This window comes from Pelophylax lessonae (genome assembly GCF_965119305.1).
Source record: "Pelophylax lessonae genome assembly, chromosome: 6".
Lineage (NCBI taxonomy): Eukaryota > Metazoa > Chordata > Amphibia > Anura > Ranidae > Pelophylax > Pelophylax lessonae.
This window is the reverse complement of record NC_138773.1, coordinates 110,899,591-110,915,456: the sequence shown is the minus strand read 5'-3', so window position 1 is coordinate 110,915,456 and position 15,866 is coordinate 110,899,591. Positions and strand designations below refer to the sequence as shown.

At 45.5% G+C, this 15,866-nt stretch overlaps 1 protein-coding gene across 1 annotated transcript in view; it reads left to right on the top strand.

Moving 5' to 3' along the window:
* Nucleotides 1-14,393, top strand: part of LDAF1 (lipid droplet assembly factor 1) — a 261,173-nt gene extending 246,780 nt beyond the window's left edge. Inside the window, exon 5 of the mRNA XM_082262317.1 lies at nt 13,965-14,393. Within this exon, the coding sequence (XP_082118443.1) occupies nt 13,965-14,064 (100 nt within the window). The 3' untranslated portion in view covers nt 14,065-14,393. The remainder of the gene's footprint in view (nt 1-13,964) is intronic.
* The last annotated feature ends 1,473 nt before the right edge of the window (nt 14,394-15,866 follow it).

Here is a 15,866-nt window from a genome sequence, read left to right as displayed (position 1 = left end):
GCAACTCAGCTCAACCTGCTGTCCTCTAGGCCGACCGCCCAGGACACCTTCCTTATGCTGACAGGAGGAGAGACAGCCGTTACCCCCCTCCTGGGACTCTGCTTCCCACCAAAGACGCTCTGTCATGTGCTCACCTCAGACTTATACCCCATCCCAGGATGCATTGCGGCATTTTCTGCCCTCTGGGATAGATACAAGCTCTGGTGTGCTATTGGTCAGGTTTCCTCCACTGTCCAATGAGAGCCCCCATTGGACACAGTAGGGAGACTCCCCAAACTCAACAGGCACACCTGGGAACACATGACAGCCTAGCTGAACAATCAAGGCCCCCCTTATAAGCAGACAGGGCCACCCATATACTTTTCCTAGCACCTACCTAGGAAGGTGCTACAGGTAATTTAGTCATCTTAATCCAATCTTCAGAGAATGTGATAAAGCAGTTGTTGATTGTCATGAACATGATAGGTGTGAACGTTTGTGAAACAAGCTTTTCTAATCACATAATCCATTACCATGATGCAATGAACTGTCAGAAACCGGTGTTCATCATCTAGGTGACATGGCTAAAGGTGTGAAATGAAAAGTCTGAAACTGTCAGTGCCAAGCATCGTAATAGACTGCCGAGCAAAAAAGATAGGTATACTGATCCTTTAAATAAGCAGTGTAATTGTATTCTCAGCGCCTCTCAGTACATACAATTATTATGCAAAACTGTAACACCTATAAATCCTCCACAGGTATAATATTCAAATATAATAAAATGAAAATGTATATAAATGTATAGTCATTATTTAAAAGTCCAAATGAATAAATAGCTGTTAATAAAGTGACAATTCATGAAATAATAAACTGCAAAGGGAAAATTCTTCTACAGTACAAATCTTGTACCACTGAAAGTGGTCTGCAACAACTTTTCTGGTGTATAACCACTCACCACACACAGGGGAATTACACACTCACCAGAAAAAAGAGTTGAAAGTGCATGTATTAAAACACACTAAATACTTAGACTACATTCACACCAGTGATTGAGACATAATGCAAACTGTAGCAGCAGAAATAAAAATTGTCTTGCTGTAGCGGCAGATATCCTCTGATTCCTGCTGCAGCTCTGAGAGGCTAAGTGCGTCCACCAGCCCCGTTCACTATGACAGGTCACCAATGCATCCATTCAGCAGCAATCACCATAGACAATCCATGGCTGTGCAGACAGCCTGCAAATAGCTGCGGCCTTTACGCACCTGCCATTATTTTTAACAGGGCTGAGGGTCATACCTAGCCGCTTAGAGCTGCAGCAGGAATCAGAAGATTCCTGCCATTACAATTGTGAATGTAGCTTTAAGGAACCTCCAACCACACCCTCTGTAGCCAGCCAGAATGCAGCAAGTAACAGCCTGGAATAGCTTCCACTCCTCTGAAGCCCAGTTGTAACGCTCCGGCGTTTGTTTAGTGAACTGGATTTGCAGCTGCAGAATTTCCACTCAGTAGTCGTGCAGAGATGTGTTGAATCACCATATCCAACTCTCCAGACTCATCATTGTGGCCCAGCCTGCCTCAGCATGCAAATATACAGGCACTCAGATAAGATGTTCCTGGAGTGATAGGTTGTATACAATAGTATAGAGGTGATGTGCTGAAAGGACAGGCGTGAGTAGTGATAGCAATGATAGGCACTCAATAGTAATGTTCAGGAGTGTTAGCAGATGGTGATAGATAGTATGCAGATAGGTTATCAATCATGTACAAATAACAGGTGGTAGGGGACAGCAGATGAAGTGTACAGGAATTGCTAACTCAGTGCAAGGATATAGATGGTAGTAGACTCAAGAGCTAGCAATCTATGTAACAGTGCAGATGATAGAAATAGTAATGCATAGATAGCAACAGTCTTTAGTATGCAAGAGTAGATAGTGTAAGTTGATAGGAAGGAATCCCCTGTGGGGTACTTATCACTAGTTGGTTTAGAGAGATGAGGGGTCCGGTAATGAGGATAAGGATCAGGTAGCGAGATACAGGATCAGTAGCGAGATACAGGAAATAGCTGGAGGCTTCGGCAGCGTCAGACAAGGCTGTGTAACAAGCGGTTTGCACGAACACCTTGTGAGTGAAAGCCAGCGATTGAAATAGCCGCTCAGAGCGGCGCCTAGTGATGACGTCATGAGAATTAAAGGGACAGGTAGCTATATGCGTTCCACCTACCTAAATGGTGGAACGCAATGCGAAAGAAATGGGCTGGAAGGGTACCGAAGGTACCAGAATCTTACACCAGTATGATTGTATTTCAACAAGCTGAGCTGCAGAACCTAGCTTCAGGCAGAACTCTCATCTGATCTTCCTGAAACCCATGATAGAGATTGGACTGTACTTAGTGGGGTCTCCTAGCTCAACAGCACTCTCTCCACCACAATAGCCACTGAACTCTTGTCTCTATTGTCCCACAAATTCTATGGCATAATCTATTGCTGGACTTGTCATCAAGTACGTGAGGGTGTGGGATATTCTGAACGCCTTTCAAATTACTTCTTCAGGGGGAAGAGACTGTGTTCACTCCGAAAGTGACCTTATAAAATGTCAGCCATAAAACCAAATATATTGCTCCAGAGTAGTGTTGAGCGAACACGGACTGTATTATTCGGGTTCGGACCGAATAATTGGATTTTTGTTACCCGTGTTCGGTCATTTTATTTCCTGTTTTGTATGTAATGGCGCGCTTTTAATGGCGGGCTTTCAACAGCCAATCAACAAGCTTTTAACTGGTGTGCCTTAAGCCATCCCAGCCATGCCTACTAATGTATTAGTAGCTGTGATTGGCCATCTGAAGCATGTGACCCGTGTCTTTATAAGTTCGAGTCACAGCGCGGTGCGTCATTCTGCTGTAGTATTAGGGAGAGAGCACACATCATACGTGCTGGCTGCTGATTAGGGACAGACAGTGAAAAATTGTGCCCGAAAAGAATGCAGGGACAGGTCAGAGTGTAGGCAGGGAAAGTTATTTGAGCATTTTAGGGACAGGCTGCAGAGATTAGGCAGGGACAGTCTACATCGATTTTGCTGTGTGGGGGGTGGTGCAGTGAACGATCTTTTTGAGCATTTTAGGGACAGGCTGGAGAGATTAGGCAGGGACAGTCTACATCGATTATGCTGTGTGGGGGGTGGTGCAGTGAACGATCTTTTTGAGCATTTTAGGGACAGGCTGGAGAGATTAGGCAGGGACAGTCTACATCGATTTTGCTGTGTGGGGGGGTAGTGCAGTGAACAATCTTTTTGCCCTCACTTGAGCCCACTGAGGAGGAGGAGGAGGGAGAAAAAAATCTATTTTTATCAGTCAGTTGTGTGCAGCGTTTTTTAATACAAGTTAAAGGGGGTTTTTTTTCCCCCCCTTCATAGCCTGCTTGCTGCTGACTCTGAGCTGACAGTGACATAAGACACTGCTGTGTTCACATGTGCTATTGAGTGATTTTCAATTTTATACACTTTTTTTCTATTCCACTATTCAATATACACCCTTTTGGGTTAAAAAAAATTAAATTGTGGCATAGTCTGTACTAATCTATTTAAAAATTACAAACTTAAAGGGGAATTTTCTTTTTTTTTTCCCTTCATAGCCTGCTGCAGAGCTGACTGTGACATAAAACATAAGACACTGCTGTGTTCACATGTGCTATTCACCAATTTTATATCATATTTTCTATTCCGCTATTCAATCTACACCCTTTGGGGTAAAAATAATTAAATTGCGGCATAGTCTGTATCAGTACGTGTGAGATACACCTTCCAAATTTTTGGGGCGCATCTTCCACTGCCGAGGATTGCAGGGTGCTTCAGTTTGCCTCCTGTTCCGAACTCCTCCTACTCCTCATCCTGCCTTTAGGGTACAAAAAATAGTAATCGGGGCCTAGTCTGGGTCTGTACGTGTGAGATACACCTTTTGATATCATATTTTCTATTCCGCTATTCAATCTACACCCTTTGGGGTAAAAATAATTAAATTGCGGCATAGTCTGTATCGGTACGTGTCAGATACACCTTTCCAATTTTTTGGGCACATCTTACACCGCCGAGGATTGCAGGGTGCTTCAGTTTGCCTCCTGCCTGTTCCGAACTCCTCCTACTCCTCATCCTGCCTTTAGGGTACAAAAAGTTGTAATCGGGGCCTAGTCTGGGTTTGTACGTGTCAGATACACCTTTTGATATCATATTTTCTATTCCGCTATTCAATCTACACCCTTTGGGGTAAAAATAATTAAATTGTGGCATAGTCTGTATCGGTACGTGTGAGATACACCTTCCAAATTTTTGGGGCGCATCTTCCACCGCCGAGGATTGCAGGGTGCTTCAGTTTGCCTCCTGTTCCGAACTCCTCCTACTCCTCATCCTGCCTTTAGGGTACAAAAAATTAGTAATCGGGCCCTAGTCTGGATCTGTACGTGTGAGATACACCTTTTGATATCATATTTTCTATTCCGCTATTCAATCTACACCCTTTGGGGTAAAAAGAATTAAATTGCAGCATAGTCTGTATCAGTACGTGTGAGATACACCTTACAAATTTTTGGGGCACAAATTGCCTAGTCTGGGTTTGTACGTGTGAGATACACCGTTTTATAAAAATTTTCTATTCCGCTATTCAATATACACCCTTTTGGAGTGTAAAAAATTAAATTACGGCATAGTCTGTATCGGTACGTGTGAGATACACCTTTTTAAATTTGTTTGGCGCATCTCCTTCCACCGTCGAGGATTGCAGGGCGCTTCAGTTTGCCTCCTGTTCCGAACTCCTCCTACTCCTCTTCCTCATCCTCATCCTGCCTTTAGGGTACAAAAAATTGTAATCGGGGCCTAGTCTGTGTTTGTACGTGTGAGATACACCGTTTTATATCCTTTTTTCTATTCTGCTATTCAATATACACCCTTTTGGAGTGAAAAAAATTAAATTGCGGCATAGTTTGCATATTTGACTGTGAGATACACCCGTGCGATTCTGCTGTTGTTTTGTTCCACTATTCAATAAACACTTTTCTAGGGCAAGATCATAAATTACAGAAATATGAGGAGACCGTCAAATAGGGGCTGTGGCCTGGGTTGTGGTGCTGCTGGTAGAGCTCCTGTTGCAAGGTGAAACACCTTCCTCAAGTGTGAGTAAGCGACAGAACCTGCAGCAGTATTTGGTAGGGCATCGTGCGCCTCTACAAGTGTTGAGGCCAGAACAAGTAGAGGCGATAGTAGATTGGTTTGCTGCTGACAGTGCCTCCAGTTCCTTCACATTGTCTCCCACCCAGTCTACTGCAGAAAGGTCAGAGTTGGCACCTGCAGCCGATGTCCAACCGTCTTTCACCTTACCCTCTTGCAAATCAGGCAAGCAGTCTGAGCCCCAAGTCATGCAGCAGTCTCTTCTTCTTTTTGATGACTCTGTCAGCAGGGTTTCCCAGGGCCATCCACCTAGCCCTGCCCCAGAAGTGGAAGAGATTGAGTGCAGCGATGCCCAACCACTTATTTCTCAAGATGAGTACATGGAAGGACCATCGTAGCACGTCTCTGATGATGACGAAACGCAGGTGCCAACTGCTGCGGCACTCAGAATTGTGGAGACCGACAAGGAGGGCAGGGGTGAAGACTGGGTGGAAGATGATGTGGAGGACGATGAGGTCCTCGACCCCACATGGAATGAAGGTCATGCAGGTGACCTGAGTAGTTTGAAAGAAGAGGCGGTGGTCGCACAGAGCCACCAGCACAGCAGAAGAGGGAGCAGGGTGCAGAAGCGGAGCGGCCGTGCCCTAGACACTACGCCTGCTACTGCCCAACGCAGCAAGGGACCGAGCGCACCAAAGCCAGCTCAAAGGAGTTCTCTAGCGTGGAAGTTCTTCAGAAAATGTGCTGATGACAGGACACAAGTGGTTTGCACCCTGTGCAATCAGAGCCTGAAGCGAGGCATAAACCTTCTCAACCTGAGCACAACCTGCATGATCAGGCATCTAAGTGCAAAGCACGAGCTGCAGTGGAGTAGACACCTTCAAAACCAATAAAGGTCTCTGGCTCCTCCTGCTTCCTCTTCTTCTGCTGCAGTCTCGGCCTCTTCATCCACCTCTGTAGTGATACCGGCACCTGCCACCCCGCATACAGACGATCTTTCAGCAACACCACCACCTGGGTCACCAACCATCTCCACAATGTCCCGTGGAAGCGTTCAGATTTCCATCTCCCAAACACTTCAGAGGAAAAGGAAGTAGCCCCCTACCCACCCGCGATCCCTGGCCCTGAATGCCAGCATTTCAAAATTCTTGGCCTTTGAAATGCTGTCAGTCCGTCTGGTGGAGACGCACAGTTTTATGTCGGTGGCTGTCCCACAGTACGTCGTGCCCAGCCGCCACTACTTTTCCAGGCAAGCCATCTCTTCCCTGCACAACCAATTGGAAAAAATCAGGTGTGCACTGCGCAATGCCATCTGTGCCAAGGTCCACCTAACTACCGATACGTGGACCAGTAAGCACGGTCAGGGGCGTTATATCTCCCTAACGGCACACTGGGTAAATGCAGTGGTGGATGGGCCTGAGGCGGATAGCAATTTGGCGCATGTCCTTCCACCACCGAGGATTGCAGGGCGCTTCAGTTTGCCTCCTGTTCCTAACTCCTGCTACTCCGCTTCCTCATCCTCTACCGCCTCCTCATCCAGTCAGCGTAACACCTTCACCACCAACTTCAGCACAGCCAGGGGTAAACGACAGCAGGCAGTTTTAAAACTTGCCTGTTTGGGGGAAAAACCACACACCGCGCAGGAGTTGTGGAGGAGCATGGAACAGCAGACCGATGAATGGTTGCTGCCAGCGAGCCTCAAGCCCGGCCTGGTGGTGTGCGATAACGGGTGAAATCTCATAGCAGCTCTGGGCCAGCCGGTTTGACGCACATCCCTTGCCTGGCACATGTGCTGAATTTGGTGGTGCAGAGGTTCCTTAAAAATTACCCCGATATGTCAGAGTTGCTGCAGAAAGTGCGGGACGTCTGTACGCACTTTCGGCGTTCTCACCCTGCTGCTCGCCTGTCAGCGCTGCAGCGTAACTTCGGCCTTACCGCTCACCGCCTCATATGTGACGTGCCCACAAGGTGGAACTCCACCTTGCACATGCTGGAAAGACTGTGCGAGCAGCAGCAGGCCATAGTGGAGCTGCAGTTTCAGCTGCAGCACGCACACGTGAGTCGCTCTGCGGAACAGCACCACTTCACCACCAATAACTGGGCCTCCATGCGAGACCTGTGTGCCTTGTTGCGCTGTTTTGAGTACTCCACCAACATGGCCAGTGCCGATGACGCCGTTGTCAGCTTAACTATCCCACTTCTATGCCTCCTTCAAAAAACGATTCGGGCGATGATGGAAGAGGATGTGGCACAGGATGAGGAGGAGGAGGAGGAGGAGGATGAAGAGGTAACATTTCCAAGGCTTCCAGGGCAGTCATTCGCAAGTGGCTCCGAGGGTGGCTTCCTGCACACACAAACGCCAGGTACACAATTGTCCAGCAGGGGCACAGTTCTGGAGGATGAGAAGGAGGAGCTGGAGGAGGAGATGGAACCATGTTCACAGCAGGGTGGCACCCAGGCCAGCTCATGGCCATCACTGGTGCGTGGCTGGGGGATACAGAGGACACAGACGATACACCTCCCACAGAGGACAGCCTTTCGTTGCCTCTGGGCAGCCTGGCACACATGAGTGATTACATGCTGCAGTGTCTCCACAACGACCGCCGGGTTGCCCACATTCTAACTTGTGCTGATTACTGGGTGGCCACGCTGCTGGATCCCCGTTACAAGGACAACGTACCGTCCTTAATTCACTCACTGGAGCGTGATCGCAAGATGCGCGAGTACAAGCGCACGCTGGTAGACGCGATGCTGCTGGCATTCCCACCTGACAGCGGGGCCACAGTGGAAGCACAAGGCCAAGGCAGAGGAGGAGGAGGAAGAGGTCGCCAACGCAACCAGGGCACCGCCAGCACCTCAGAAGGCAGGGTTAGCATGGCCGAAATGTGGAAAAGCTTTGTCAGCACGCCACAACAAACAGCAGCACCAGCAGCTCATATGGAACGTCTTAGCAGGAGGCAGCATTTCACCAACATGGTGGAGCAGTATGTGTGCACACGCCTACATGTAGTGAATGACGGGTCTGCCCCCTTCAACTTCTGGGTCTCCAAATTGGGCACATGGCCTGAGCTTGCCCTTTACGCTTTGGAGGTGCTGGCGTGCCCTGCAGCCAGTGTATTATCTGAACGTGTATTTAGCACGGCTGGGGGCGTTATCACAGACAAGCGCAGCCGCCTGTCCAGAGACAATGTGGACAAGCTCACGTTCATTAAAATGAACCAGGCATGGATCCCACAGGACTTTTCCGTACCTTGTGCAGAATAGAGATGGATACCGACCTTACCCAGCCATTGTTATATTTTTGATCTTTCTCACTCTTTTGGGGTGTACCCTAATTTAAAATGACTGAAAAAAAGCAGTGTTGGCTACCTCGTCCTCCTCCACCGCCGCTTCCACCTACACCGCCACATCCACCTCCACCTCAACCTCCCTCCTACTCCATATGGGCCTCGTCCTTCACAGATGAAGAAAATTGTTTTATTTTTCTGTTTTTTTTTGTTGTTTTAAGTTATTTCCCTATCCACATTTGTTTGCAGAGCACTTGCCATTTGCAGCACTCTAGCCCTTTCCATTGGTGTTTTAGTGCCTGAAAGTTCGGGTCCCCATTGACTTCAATGGGGTTCGGTGTCCGGGTAAAGTTCGGAAAAAGTCCGGGACACGGACCCGGACTTTTTTTTCAAGTTCGGCCGAACCCGCCGAACACGGACATCCAGGTGTCCGCTCAACTCTCCTCCAGAGCTGAGGCATGTTTCCCACAGCAGGTTGCTAAAATGATGAACAAAACAGGATAAGGAGTACATTTACAAGACTAGTGATGCTAACATTAGGATCCGTGTTCTTGTTGAATATCAGATAAGAAAATTGCTAATAGATAACACATGTAATTAAAGCTTTCTTTTAAAAAATTGATCTTCTGTTTCAGGGGATGATATTTGGGGATTTTTATTTCTATTGATAATATATTGTTTTTATTGTATTTTTTTTTTTTTAAGTGATTGTAAAGTCTCACTTTTTTCATTAAAAAAACACACATGGTATACTTATCTGCTTTGTGCAGTGATATTTCACAGAGCAGCCCTATTCCTCCCCTTCTCAGGTTCCATTTCGGCGCTCCTGGCCCCTCCCTCCTGACGAGTTCCCCCACAGCAAGCAGCTTGTTATAGGGCAGTGATGGCGAACCTTGGCACCCCAGATGTTTTGGAACTACATTTCCCATGATGCTCATGCAGTCTGCAGTGTAGTTGAGCATCATGGGAAATGTAGTTCCAAAACATCTGGGGTGCCAAGGTTCGCCATCACTGCTATAGGGGAACCCAAGCTGAGCTGCAGCTCTTTGTGTCCATTCAGACATAGAGCAGTGGCCCGGCCCCACCCTCTCTCTCTATCATTTTTGGGTCATTGAACTTGTTTGACAGCAGTGGGAGCCAAAGGCGCCAGGCTGCCGTCTCAGCCAATGAGGAGGGAGAGTCTAAGGCAGCCAAGACACTCCTGCAGCATTGCTGGATCTAGATGGGCTCAGGTGAGTATAAGGGGGGCGAATGCACACAGAAGACTTTTTATCTTAATGCATAGAATGCATTAAGATAAAAAACCTTCCGACCTTACAACCACTTTAGGTTTGTAGTTCTTCGTGCACAGTATTCCTTTGCTTCTGACCATCTCCTCTTGGTGTATGTTTTTAACATGTCATTGCATCATTAATGAAAAATAAACTTCTTGCAAGAACAGTGTGCACCTAAACCATTTCACTCACATTCACCAGTATCACATTCACCGTACCCCTTCTTTTTCAGGCTGGGTTCACATAAGTGTGAATTGGATGCAGTTTTCACAGCATTTCAATTCGCATGAAATGCGAGTGTGACCATCTCTCAATGGAGTCCTGGGTGACTACAGAGTGAATTCCAAAAGTGTCCTGTGCATTTTTGAGTCTTGTTCAGGTGGGAATTCAGACAAAAATTCGGACCTGAATTGCACCTGAACCAGTAAACAGGAACGCACTGGGCCCCTGGCTGGAAACCGCAGCCGCACATATGTGAACCTGGCCTCATAGTAAAATACAAGTTACACAAAGCCTGGTTAGGCCTGTGTTTAACCGGTTCCTGACCGGCCGCCGCCTATTTACTGCGGCAATGTGGCTCTGCTGCGCAAATCGATGTAGGTCTACGTCGGTCGCGAGCAGGCAGCTAGGGGGCGAGCCTGCGCCTGCGGCGGCGCGCTCCCGCCCCCACTCTGCAGCGGGGAAGCCGATGCACGGGTCAGGTGGCTCCAATTGCCGTCTGACACCCGCGATCGTTCCCCACTGAGAAAGAAGAACGGTCAGCTGTTGTAAACACAGCTGACCGTTCTTCTCCCTGGAATGGTCATAGAGCCCCTGTGATCCTTCTATATAGGATCACAGGTCTCTATGATCATTTCAGAAGCCATGCCCCCACACAGTTATAATCACTCCCCTAGGCTCACATTTAACCCCTTGATCACCCACAATGCTTACCCCTTCCCTGCCAGTGTCATTATTACAGTAACAGTGCATATTTTTAGCACTGATTAATGTGGTAATGTCACTGGTCCCCCCAAAAGTGTCAAAAATGTCAGTTAGGGGTCCGATCTGTCCGCCGCAATGTCGCAGTCCCGCTAAACATCGCAGATCACCGCCATTACTAGTAAAAAAAAAAAATGTAGCACCCTGCAAGGTAGGTGCTAGGTAAAGTATATTAGGCCTTGTCTGCTTATCAGCAAGGCCATGATTTTCACCTGGGCTGTCATGGTTCCCAGGTGTGGCTGTTGAGACTGGGGAGTCTCCCCACTGAGCTCAATGAAGGCTCTCATTGGGCAAGTGGAGGAAACCTGGCCAATGGCACACCCAGGCTTGTATCTACCCCAGAATGGCAGATTCTGCCGCACAGCATTTTGGAAGTGGGTATAAGTTTGAGGGGAGCACATGATGCAGTGTCTTTGGTGGGAAGCAGAGTCCCAGGAGGGAGAGTACAGCTGTCTTTCCTCCTGTCCAGAGGAATCAAGTGTCCCAGGCGGCTGGCCTGAGGAGACAGAGGGCTGAGCTGAGCTGCAGAGAGGATCCGGTGTTCAGAGGACCAGCGGAGCTGAGAGGGGTCGAGTTTCAGGAAAGCATCCCCAGTCGTGAGTACTGCAAACTGCCCTTGGGGGTCTGCCTAGTGAAAGGGGACCACTCCGGAGAAGGTCAGAGGGATCCGGGAGCTAGCTAGCCGGTGCAAAGGAAAAGGGGTGCCAGTGTTGACCCTGAAGAGTAAAGGGGGGGCCAGTGAGTGGGCCCTGAAGTATTCAGTGTACAGTGGAAGTGTACAGCGTGCAGTTTACATTGTTGAGAGTTGCAGCAGTGTTAAAAAGGCTACCTCAGCCAGGAAGGACTGGAGGGAGCAGTGTCAGAGACTTTTGAGCTAACTAGAGTGTTAGAAGTCAAGTTTCAATACAGTGCAGCAAGTCAGTGATTTCAAGCGCCAGCAAGCATTGGTCGGCATCCAGCCGGCATCAGGTCAGCGCTGAAAGGCATTTTTTCTCAAGTTTTCCCAATTTGTACCTAGTTGAGCCAGAGGAGTATCCCACTCATTCCCTTATCCCATCCCCACATAAAATAAACAAAAACAAACCAAAGATGCCGGACTGTTCATGGTTTCTGATCTCACACTTGGGCAATCAGCTTAAATGTGCTTTTGGTGTTTCCGGTGACCATGGCAGACCCATGTCAGGCCCAATGCCTGGAAATATTGCTACAATAACATAAATCTTTCCCGTAGTTAGTAGATGCAATAACTTTTGAGAAAACCAATCAAAATACGCTTATTGCGATTTTTTTTTTTTTTTTACCAAAAATATGCAGCAGAAAACAAATTGTCCTAAAATGTTAAAAAAAGTTTATTTATTTATTTTTTTGAGAATGTTATATAGCAGAATGTGAAAAAATATTATTTATTGTTTTCAGAATTGTCGCTCTTTTTTTGTTTATATCGCACAGGTGATTAAATGCTACCAAAAGAAAGTTCTATTTGTGGGGGAAAAAAAAGGAATTCAATTTTATTTAAGTACAGCGTCGCACGACCGCGCAATTGTCCATTAAAGTAACGCAGTGCCAAATCGCAAAATATGGCCTGGTCATTAAGGGGGAAAATCTTCTGGTCCAGAAGTGGTTAAAACTGTCCTGAAACTAACCATTTCTAGTCTCTTAATGCTTGTAGTAAATATCTGCCTGTGGCTACTGTTGTATGCAAGCCAAAGAAATTGTGAAAGATGAAAATCAATTCCTGTTTCAAACTGCAATGCAAGGTCCGCTTATTGTGTCTGGGACCCTTTACCCAGTAAAAATTGCTGCATAATAGTGCTTCTAAAATGTACCAGTAGGGAAAAAAGTTTAATGCTATATTTACCTCACCCCTGTCTTCCACATTGCAGTGTGTGACATCTCTATGCTTCAGTGAGACTCGTGAAGATTGCAGAGCAACCCAAATCCCCTAAGAAGACTGCAAACATGTCTTCTCATACGATTTGGGCTGCTCTGCATTCTACAGGATCCTGCCAGAAGGAAGGTGACATCAGCCCAGCGTTGACGCAACTAGCACCAGATGGGCTGTGATTGTTACTGCTGAATGGGGACCCAGACCTAATTTAACTGCCTGCTGCTATTATGTGGATGGCCACTTTGCCTTCTCAGCATGTATGAATCAAATGCAAAGAAAAATCTCCTCTCAAATGAACCACTAAAAGCTTTCCTTAACTGCACAATATTTGTCCAGCACAAAAGTAATATACTGTGGGCAGACACAGCTTGACTCCCACTTTTTTTCCTATGTATTTATTAGAGTGGACATGAAACTATTCAGGGAATATGAATTAAAAGATCATGAGAATCGGAGGTAAGGATTCTAGTTATTCAGTTGTACAGGACCACCAATCCTACTAAAATGTGCTGTTGTTGCTAGTTACTTTTCACCCATGCATAACTGTGACACATAGAGTCTCAGCTTATTAGAAGAGAGCACCTCAGTTATTTTAAATGCCTTCTGACAAGTTTTTGAGAGAAACCAGAGGATGGAATTCTATACCTCACTTCATTGCCCTTAGCAGCCAGTGGTCATGGCAGCTAAGACACTAATTTTCTAATGCTAACATCCTAAGTGTTGGATTTGCTTTTCAAAAATGAGTAGTGTCAGTTATGCTACCTTAAAGCTATGTCAAACAAAAAGAGAAAAATATATAACGTATTGTAGTTAACCCGTCATTAGCTGTGACAGCTGCTTTAGATTTCTTCTTTTAGACTTTTTCCCCCTCTGTTTTCACCTGGTAACACACCTCCTGTATTAGTACCCCTACTCAGGATGAATGAGTATGGAGGGGACCTATGGATAGCAGCACTGTCAGGCCCGGGGGAGCGGAGTATTAGATGTACTAGATACACTAGCAAAATGGAGCCAAACACCAGCTTACACTACAGTAACACAAGTAGTTACAACAACAGTTTTTTTATTTTTCTTTTGGGATAAATGTTTTACATGAACAAATAAAACTCATCATTGTAGGCACCTCTGTCAGTGGTAAATGGTTTGTCTGAACACTCTAAACTGCTACATTTGTAGGAGAGCTTGTCCACTTGAAAAATACAGACTTACTGGCTGGATCACAATTGGCTAAACAGGAAAACTAACTGGTAGGCTGCAATATAATAAATATTTGCTTTTGGATTTAATACTACTTTAGTTGATGCAAACAGAAACTCAGATTATGTAACAGAGAGGGGAGCAAATGTGATTTAAAATGTGTGTAACAGAATGATAAAATATTGTCCTTTGTGTTCTTCAATTCAGGTTATCACGGAATGATTCACATCAGTCTCGGCCCCGCTCAAAGCTACCTGAAGAACATCCTCCTGTAAATGCTTCAAAAGGCACAACTCATGATAAATAGGAAAAAATAATAAATCACATCTTTATTAACCAGTTTTACACAGAGCACGAGTACTTAAAGGACATTGTTAATTATACTTTGGATTCACCTTTGAGATGTCTTTCACTAAGTACACACCCTTTTATGTATGCAGAGGTTAAAGAATGTTTTATGGACTGTTACAAGAATGTTTACCTTTATTGCTTTAGTGCAAATTTATATTGTTTTGCTGCACAATAGTTTTGGTTTACCTCAATATATGCAGACTTTATTTCATATTTACTTTTTAATAAATAGCACACATGGCTTTACACATTTAACTGTGCAAATAAAAACTATTTCCTGTTAAACTGTTTTTGTTTTCTTTTGTGTGAAAATGTTGGATTGATTCCATTGCTAAATTGTAAACCAATTGGAAGAGTTCGCTGAATGCAGATCAACTCTTGGTGATATGACAAATTCCAAGTCTGATGTGTATTTTGCTTTGACATCGTAAGCCTGATGTGTTTTTCCTGTCTGGACTGTCCTGTCACCCAGTCATCCCCTAATCTATCCTGCAAAAAAGCTCCGCCACCAGAACACACTGATCAGCTTTGGCTGCCAGTGCTGATCAGATGTTGGTTTTTCTGCATACTTGTCCAAAAAAAGCTGGTCATGACACCGGCTTCTGTCGGAGAAGGAGCAGTTCACATGGGCCAAAAGTTGGCTGGTTCCCACCGAACTGACTGATTTCAACCAATTTTCAGTCTATGTGTACCCAACCTTAGTTTCATTCTTCTCCACTGTTCCTGTCTGTCTGCAGTTGTCGAGTTAGATAAATCTTTAAATTGAATTGTCCTGCCAAACAAATCTATCTGTGCTTTCAGCAGATTCTGTGAAGACTAGATGTTCCTGGTCCCTGTTCACCATCGCAGAACATTTATTATCATCTGGCTTAAAGTATTCTGCTGTCTGTCTCCCTTACTTTCCTGTGTGTCCGCACTGTGCACATGTTTCTGTTACTGCCGTTGAGCTCTACTGTATAACAATTATTAAGTTCCTATGCTCCAGGAGTTCCTAAAACCCCAAGATATGTCCATCAGTCATCTGCTACCCATAAAGGCAAGATCACCATATTCCGTTGGAAAATAGTTACAGTATGTGTTTCCACCTCATTGATGGGTTGAAACATGCAGCCTCCTGTAAGACATCAGTCATCTCAGGGTTTTTTCATGAATAATGAAAGAAATTAACATGAGATTGACATTCAGCCAACTCTTTGACTTGTACTATGAAGAAGATTAAATACAGAAACACTTTATCTTTAAAAATGAAAACATCTATATAGTACAAGGGTATTAGTCTAAGTCTCTGTGATAAGGTGAGTAGCTTAAGGGCTTGAAGAACTTTAGTTTTGAGATACTGCGTCGTCTTATTTATTTATTTTTTTAACAGATATAGGTTTATTAAATGTCTCACACTTCAATTACAGATCACATAAAGGTTTGCACAATCCAAATCCAACACATAAGGATTAAGTAAAAGTAAACAATACAACATGGTAACATTCCCAGAACACATTGAAAAGGAGTAAAAATGGCATCTATTCATTCAAATCCCTTTCTATAGGTTTAGAAAACACAACCACCCCAGGGAAAAGCATAAAACACAGAGGGGAGGGGGGGACATAGGAACAGGGAAGAAACTGGGGGAAAAGAAGGAGAAGAACTCAAATAATTTCCAAGTCCCAACCGCAAAATAGAAAAGATTTAATTCATCGGTAGGCTCAGCTGGACCATAAGTCTCAATCCAGGTGGACCATACCGTGTCAAACTTCCTGGGAC